This window comes from Microcaecilia unicolor, chromosome 3 (assembly GCF_901765095.1).
Source record: "Microcaecilia unicolor chromosome 3, aMicUni1.1, whole genome shotgun sequence".
Taxonomy (NCBI): domain Eukaryota; kingdom Metazoa; phylum Chordata; class Amphibia; order Gymnophiona; family Siphonopidae; genus Microcaecilia; species Microcaecilia unicolor.
Genome location: NC_044033.1, coordinates 278,248,766 through 278,257,403, shown reverse-complemented (window position 1 = coordinate 278,257,403; position 8,638 = coordinate 278,248,766). Strand labels below are relative to the sequence as shown.

The 8,638-nt window shown below is 48.6% G+C and overlaps 1 protein-coding gene across 1 annotated transcript in view; it reads right to left on the bottom strand.

Annotated features, from left to right (window-relative positions):
• Nucleotides 1-539: 539 nt before the first annotated feature.
• The window catches only part of NANP (N-acetylneuraminic acid phosphatase), a 31,302-nt gene continuing 23,203 nt past the window's right edge, over nucleotides 540-8,638 (bottom strand). Inside the window, exon 3 of the mRNA XM_030195446.1 lies at nucleotides 540-1,293. Coding sequence (XP_030051306.1) covers nucleotides 625-1,293 — 669 coding nt within the window. The 3' untranslated portion in view covers nucleotides 540-624. The remainder of the gene's footprint in view (nucleotides 1,294-8,638) is intronic.

The following is an 8,638-nucleotide window of genomic DNA, read 5'->3' as shown; positions in this document are numbered from 1 at the left end:
CCCTATGATCAGAGAGAATTGCGTACTTCAAAGCATGTCATTATCTCTGATCATAGGTCCAATAACGCCCCGCACTGTTCCAGCGCTATTTTTAAAGCGCTGTTTGGAACAGCGTGGGGCTTCTGATCATCTGCTTGCTTGTTACTTAGTTACCAATAAGGAAAATTTCTCTCTCGTGTTTACAAATGTACTTATTACTCAGACATGCACATGATAAATGTAGTAGCCACATACAAATTTCTGTTCCAGTGAAGGAAACCATCCATCATGGCTTGCATGGTATATTTTCAACTATCCAAAGAAATTCAAAATGCAAGCAATAACCAAATGTACAAAATTCAATCTGGTATTGTATGTAGAAAACCATCATGGAACAAGTCTACTGACTCATGCATGCAAGAAGTTTGCCCCAACAAAAGTGAGCCACAAAGACGAGCAATTTTTAGATTTGGAAACAGAATTTATGCTACAAAGTCCATTAAGGTGTCCATCTTTTAAAACACAATTATATACCTTAAAATCCCACTATATTTGATTTCTTTTTTTTTTTTTTTTTGGCAGATAAAAACTGGCCACTAAACTACAAAATTAAAAATTTCAGCTTGGCCATGCATCACAAGAATATCACTGAGTATCTGCATTCAAGTTCTCTTTATGATCTATGCTGTTTAGAATTGTTGGAACATCTAACACAGAAGATATGGTGTAGTGTGGGGCCGGGCTGGGGGACTTAACCAACGGCATGCTTTTATTTATCCAGACAGTTGCCTTTAAGCCAGCATTGAGGCCTCCCTGGATATCAGTATCCAGATTGTCACCAACCATGATGCACTCCTCGGGCCTCACCCCAAGGAGATCGCAACAGTGCTGAAATATGGAAAGTGCTGGCTTCTCCTCTTTCTGCTCTCCTCCCACCACAATGGCATCAAAGTATGGCTGGCAGGCACATGCTTTAATCTTCTCCCTCTGCACATGTCCTTTTCCGTTTGTTAGCAGAAGAAGACTAGTCACTTTTCGGAGCTCAGTCAGCATGTCTCTTGTATCCTTTTCCAAGGACATGTGCCCTAAGCGTGTAGATTTCCATAGGAAGTAGCACTCAGCAGCCAGACTACTGTTGGCCTCAGTGTTTCTTACTTCCTGGATAGCTTCTTCCCAATACAAGGTTCTCAGCTCGTCAATGCTCACTGTAGAAGGAGCACAAGTCTCTTGAAGGAGTTTTGTTTCAAAGTGATCACAAGTATTAAGAGCTTCCTCCTCGGTGAACTGATATTTATACTTTAGTATATTAATGACCTATTAAAACAAACCAACAAAAAAACATCAAGAACATTGGCAAATCAGTATCTATAGTGGCCCCTTTATATGTGAAATAAGAAGGGTATTAATTATTTATTATTATTTATTATTATTTATTGCATTTGTATCCCACCTTATCCCACCTATTTGCAGGCTCAAAGTGGCTTACATAGTTTTGTTACACACAGTTAATCCTGGATGTCAGGTACAATCAGTGGTGTGCTGGAGCCGGCTCGCACCGGCTTGCAAGAGCCGCTTGTTAAATTTTGACAGCTCTTGCGAGCCGGTTGTTGTTCGGGGCGAGCCGGCTCCATTGCACGAGGTAAGCATGGCAGGAGGGCGCCATGCTTAACTCCCCTCCTGCTCCCATCCATGTCTAGCGATGTCCTTTGCCCCCACCCTCCCCTCCCGCTCCCATCCGTCAGTTTCAATTACCTCCCTCGAAGCGACGCATTATTTAAGGCCCTGCTGTCCATCTCCAGCTGCCTTCCCTGCTTGCTTCTGAGGAGTTCGCGCCCTTAGTCCCGCCGTCGCGGAAAAAGGAATGACGTCAGAAGGCGGGACTAAGGGCGCAAACTCCTCAGAAGCAAGCAGGGAAGGCAGCTGGAGACGGACAGCAGGGCCTTAAATAATGCGGCACTTTGAGGGAGGTAATTGAAACTGACGGATGGGAGCGGGAGGGGAGGGTGGGGGCAAAGGACATCACTAGACATGGATGGGAGCGGGAGGGCAGGGAAGGGAGGAGAATTGCTGGGCATGGATGGGCAGAGGGAGGCAGGGGAGAGAACTGCTGGGCATGGATGGGCAGAGGGGGCAGGGGAGAGAATTGCTGGGCATGGATGGGCAGAGGGGGGCAGGGGAGAGAACTGCTGGGCATGGATGGGCAGAGGGTGGCAGGGGAGAGAATTGCTGGGCATGGATGGGCAGAGGGGGGCAGGGGAGAGAATTGGCTGGGCATGGATGGGCAGAGGGGGGCAGGGGAGAGAAGAGAATTGCTGGGCATGGATGGGTAGAGGAGGGCAGGGGAGAGAAGAGAATTGCTGGGCATGGATGGGTAGAGGAGGGCAGGGGAGAGAAGAGAGTTTCAGGATATGGATGGAGGGGAGGGCAAGAGAAATTCTGGACATGGATGGAGGGAAGGGAAGGGAGAGAGAAGAAATGCTAGACATGGAGGGAAGATAGAGGAAGGAGATTAGATGAGGGAAAAGGAAGTGAGGAGAGAAACTGCACATGGATGGAGAAAATAGACAGAAGCTGGATCCACTGTACAGTCAAGTCTGCGGAGGACCAGAAATGAAGAAGAAAGGAGGAAAGAAAAGAAAATAAATGGAAAGGAAGCCCTGGAAACGGAAGTCAAGGGAACAGATAGAGAGCAGCAGAATCAGATACTGGGCTAGCATGATCAGAGAAAGAAAGTCACCAGACAACAAAGGTAGAAAAAAAATAATTTTATTTTCATTATAGTGTTTGGAATATGTCCACTTTGAGAATCAGGTGCTGAACATTAAAAGTTTATATTTATTTATTTATGGCATTTTATCCCATATTAAACATGAATTAGATTGGAACCTGGGATCATTTAATTTTTTTTTCCTGGAGAGAGTAATGCATTGCCTCCCCCCTGGCTATAGCCAGCTCTGCAATTCTGGGGGGGTGGGGGGGGGCAGTGGTGGACCGGGGAGAGAGCCTGTTGTTAAAAATTTACCAGCACACCACTGGGTACAATTATTGTTGTGCAGAGATTAATTAGGGGAAGAAGTAGAGAGAAGAAGGAAGGAATTTAATAGGTATATTAGACGATACTAGGGGATACAAATGTAACAAATAAATAAATAAATTTCTAAAATAGCACTATAAAAGCAATTTGACCCCTTTCATAATAGTCTGTACACTTTCCTACCTGATAAATTACTAGAGATGTATCTTCTGAAACTTTTGATTAAATCTTTAGAAAAAAAGTAGTCCAGAATGCTGCTGCTGCTGCCTAGATTATCTTTCTATTAGGTAAAGCTGTTCACATTTTCTCAAAATTACAGGAACTGCACAAGTTGTAATGCACTGCTCTCAGTTCAAAATTTTACGTTTAAGTCAGAGAATGTTTTATGGTGGTGTTAAAAATGAGTTTTTGTCTGATTTGGTGCAGCAGTATGTCTAATACTCCAGAGAACTGAAAAACAGCCAACACAATCCAAAGGGTTGTGTGGAATGAATGTAAAGAAATGAGGAAAGTGGGAAATACCCTCAGAAACCAAGGCTTCTGCCAAGGTCTAATCAACAAGACACTACTGTCTATAAAAGACTTTGTGCCCGTGATCAAGTTTCTTTCATGGGGTAAATATTCCCTACTCCACTCAGTCAAAAATGCCCATATAGGAGCATCATGCAAAATTGCCCATAATAGAGCACAAAGTTGTTATACAAAAAAGCCCATAATAGAGCACAAATATTAAAGATAGCGAATGATACATACCTGTAGCAGGTGTTCTCCGAGGACAGCAGGCTGATTGTTCTCACAACTGGGTAGACGTCCACGGCAGCCCCCTCCAACCGGAAGAAAAGTCTCGCGGGAGGTCCCGCATGCGCGGCCGTCTTCCCGCCCGTGCGCGACCGCTCCTGCTCAGTTAAATGACAAGCAAAGGAATAAGAAAAACGCAACTCCAAAGGGGAGGAGGGAGGGATGGTGAGAACAATCAGCCTGCTGTCCTCGGAGAACACCTGCTACAGGTATGTATCATTCGCTTTCTCTGAGGATAAGCAGGCTGCTTGTTCTCACGACTGGGGTATCCCTTGCTCCTAGGCTCACTCAAAACAACAAACAGGGTCAATTGGGCCTCGCAACAGCGAGGACAAAACCAAAACTGACCTACGAAGAACAACTAACTGGGAGTGCAACCTGAACAGAATAAAACCGGGCCCAGGAGGGTGGAGTTGGATTCAAACCCCGAACAGATTCTGCAACCGACTGCCCAAACCGACTGTCGCGTCGGGTATCCTGCTGGAGGCAGTAATGTGACGTGAATGTGTGGACTGATGAACACGTCGCAGCCTTGCAAATCTCTTCAATAGTGGCTGACTTCAAGTGAGCCACTGACGCTGCCATGACTCTGCTTTCTTGGGGATGGTGGGATTAGATAGGGGCTTCAACCAGTTCCGAAGCAGTCTCTCCTTCAGGACATTGTGCAACGGTACCGTGGAAGACTCTCTAGATGGTGATGGATAATCGAGGACCTCGAGCATCTCAGCCCTCGGCTCATCCACGGTGACCACTGGGAAGGGAATGCTCACAGACATGTCCCGGACAAAAGAGGCAAAGGAGAGGCTCTCTGGAGGCGAGAGCTTCCTCTCCGGTGAAGGCGTGGGGTCAGAGGGAAGACCAGCAGACTCCTCGGAGGAGAAATATCTGGGATCCTCCTCCTCCCCCACGAGGCCTCCTCCTCGGTGTCGGACATAAGCTCTCTGACCTCAGTCCGCAACCGGGCCCATCTCGACCCCGAGGAACCATGTCATCAATGATGGTGCCGAGAGGTGGACTCCGGCGCCGGCGGGGACAAAGCTCCCTCCATCGACGTTGATGCCACCTGAGTGGCGGTCGAGACCGGCGCCGCAAGCGGTACCGGTGTCGAGGGCACCATCACAGGGCCAGAGCCAGCCGGCACTTCCATCAATGGCACGAAGGGCGCAAGCACCCCCGGCGCCGGTAGAGACTGGCGCAGCAGCCCCTCCAGGATACTTGGGAGGATGGCTCGGAGGCACTCGTCCAGGGCCGATGTCGGGAGAGGCTGGGGGGCCGGTGTAAAGCGTCGGTGCCCGAATCTGCCCGGAGTCCAGGAGACGGTACCCGGGTGCCCGACGACCTGCGCATTGACACCTCTTCAATGGAGGGGGAGCGCTCCTCCCGGCGTTGACGCTTTTCAGGGGCTGAGTCTCTCGACGTCACTGAGCTTCCGGTCCCATGCGCCGGGGGCGACCGATGATGGTGCATCTTGGCCAGCTTCTTCCGATGTCCGTCATCGGCGCTCTGCAGCACGGACGAGGAGGAGGCGGAGTCCCCATGTCTCCTCGGGGTCGGGTCCGACAGGGTTCGGTCCCGATGGCCCTGGGCGGTGGGGACCAGCCGAGGCGGGTGGAGGCCCACTCGGCTGTTCCCCGCTCCCATCGCCGGCAGGATCGTCGAGCCAAAGGAACCTGTGCTCCTGGGGTCCATGTCATACTCGGCGCCGAAGACGTTGACACCAGTACCGATGCCAAAGTTCCCACCGCCGACATCGACGGGCCCAGCACAAGTTCCAAAAAGACAGTCCCAAAGAACTTGCCTCGCCACCTGCGTCCGCTTTTTCAAGCCGAGACACAAGGTGCACGCTTTGGAATTATGCTCCGGCCCGAGGCACTGAAGACACCAAGCGTGAGTATCAGACTGCGAGATTTGCCAGCCGCACCAACCACACTTTTTAAATCCGCTCGGGACCTTCGAGGACATCGACGGAAAAATCGCGTCGGCGAGGTCAAAACCATAAAAAGGGCCACAAAAAAAAAGGAAACTCGGAAGCACGGCTGACGACGGCGAAAGAAAAGGGAAAACAAACTCGACAAGAAGGGAGACTTCTCTACAGAAATTTTTTTTTGTAACACGAGGAAAAGGAACGCGAACGCGCGTACACAAAAGGAAATAGCGGACAAGGCTGCGAAAACGGTTTTCCGGGGCTGACAAGGAGAGGGACGAAACTCCGTCTCTCTCCAGCGCGGAAAAACAGAAACTGAGCGGGAGCGGTCACGCACGGGTGGGAAGACGGCCGCGCATGCGCGGTAGGCGTGCTCCGAGTGCGGGACCTCCCGTGAGACTTTTCTTCCGGTTGGACTGGGCTGCCGTGGACGTCTACCCAGTCGTGAGAACAAGCAGCCTGCTTGTCCTCGGAGAAAGCGAAAGCTACATACCTGTAGAAGGTATTCTCCGAGGACAGCAGGCTGATTGTTCTCATTGATGGGTGACGTCCGCGGCAGCCCCTCCAATCGGAGATCTTCTCTAGCAAAGATGTTTGCTAGCCCTCGCGCGCACACACCACGCATGCGCGACCGTCTTCCCACCCGAACTCGCTCATGTTCGTCAGTCCAGTAAATAGCAAAGACAAGGGAAGACACAACTCCAAAGGGGAGGTGGGCGGGTTTGTGATGTTAATATATGGCCTAGCTTTAAGGCTACCACTGGAATAGTGATGGCCAAAGCTATGCAGCCTAGAACAACTGGAAAAAATACTGACTAGGCCAAACAACAAGCAAGTGATTTAATATTTGAGAATCTGCAAAAAGCAGGTCTGAACAATGAGTCCTGCCACAAACTGGTACAACTTTTAATTTAAATCAGCACCTGTAATGAAAGAATGATGGATCAGATGAATAAAATGGAGCTTATTAGTTTTGGTATACAATGATACAGAGGTAATACAGAGTTCATGAGAAGGTATGAAAAGTATGAAAAGTATTGCAGCCGGAAGATGTGAAACTGTTATCTCAACGCTTCCCAAAACATGTTGATAATTAGCAGTAGCTGAGAACGGAAGGAGTTGGGTACATCAGATAGCAGATCGCGTGGGAAAGTATGATCTCAGAAAGTGAGAAAGATTAGGAGCAAGGTTTCTCACCATTCACTTCTATGGAGAGGATAGAGTATAAAAGATGGCAGATTTTGGCTTAGTTTGAGAGTCTTCTCCGAAGCTTCTGTCAGACGGCGAAGCCCTGTGCGGCTGAAACCAGAATCTGATGTCTGTATTTGTATCAACTTGAAGACCTGTGTTTGGGTAAGAAATAAAATGTACCTATCTATTTACACTATCTAAACCTATCTCTGTCTCTATTTTTATTGATTCTATCTTCTCTTTACCTAACATTTAGCCTAAGGTAGATCACATACAAGTGACACTCAGTTTTGGACAGAAAGCAGTAGTTATGGGAATTAGTTTTCAATTACAGCTCCTAATGCCACCCCCTTATGATTGGGTGACAATGGAGGTCAGAGAAACTATACAGAACCTGATATATGAAATAAGTACCTTTAGTCCCCCGTGTGACGGAGTCAGAAAGAGGTCTATAAAGGGGGGATTAAAAACAGTGAGAACAATCAGTCTGCTGTCCTCGGAGAATACCTTCTACAGGTATGTAGCTTTCGCTTTCTCCGAACACAAGCAGGCTGCTTGTTCTCACTGATGGGGTATCCCTAGCCCCCAGACTCACTCAAAACAACAAACATGGTCAATTGGGCCTCGCAACGGCGAGGACATAACTGAGATTGACCTACCTTAATCAACTAACTGAGAGTGCAGCCTGGAACAGACCAAAAATGGGCCTAGGTGGATGGAGTTGGATTCTAAACCCTGAACAGATTCTGCAGCACTGACTGCCCAAACCGACTATTGCGTCGGGTATCCTGCTGTAGGCAGTAATGCGATGTGAATATGTGGACAGATGACCACGTCACAGCCTTGCAAATCTCTTCGATAGTGGCTGACTTCAAGTGGGCCACTGACGCTGCCATGGCTCTAACACTATGAGCCATGACATGACCCTCAAGAGTCAGCCCAGACTGGGCGTAAGCGAAGGAGATGCAATCTGCTAGCCAATTAGAGATGGTGCGTTTCCCGACAGCCATTCCCCTCCTGTTGGGATCAAAAGAAACAAACATTTGGGCGGACTGTCTGTGGGGCTGTGTCCGCTCCAGATAGAAGGCCAATGCTCTCTTGCAGTCCAATGTGTGCAGTAGACATTCAGCAGGGCGAGTATGCGGACGGGAGAAGAATGTTGGCAAGACAATTGACTGGTTCAGATGGAACTCCGACACCACCTTTGGCAAAAACTTAGGGTGAGTGCGGAGGACTACTCTATTATGATGAAATTTGGTATAAGGAGCATGAGCTACCAGGGCTTGAAGCTCACTGACTCTACGAGCTGAAGTAACAGCCACCAAGAAAATGACCTTCCAGGTCAAGTACTTCAGATGGCAGGAATTCAGTGGCTCAAAAGGGGGGTTCATCAGCTGGGTGAGAACGACATTGAGATCCCATGACACTGTAGGAGGTTTGATGGGGGGCTTTGACAAAAGCAAACCTCTCATGAATCGAACAACTAAAGGCTGTCCCGAGATCGGCTTACCTTCCACACAGTAATGGTATGCACTAATCGCACTAAGATGAACTCTTACAGAGTTGGTCTTAAGACCAGACTCGGACAAGTGCAGAAGGTATTCAAGCAGGGTCTGTGTAGGACAAGAGCTGTCACACCAGATGGCAAACCTCCGCCATAGAAAGAAGTAACTCTTCTTAGTGGAATCTTTCCTGGAAGCAAGCAAGACTCT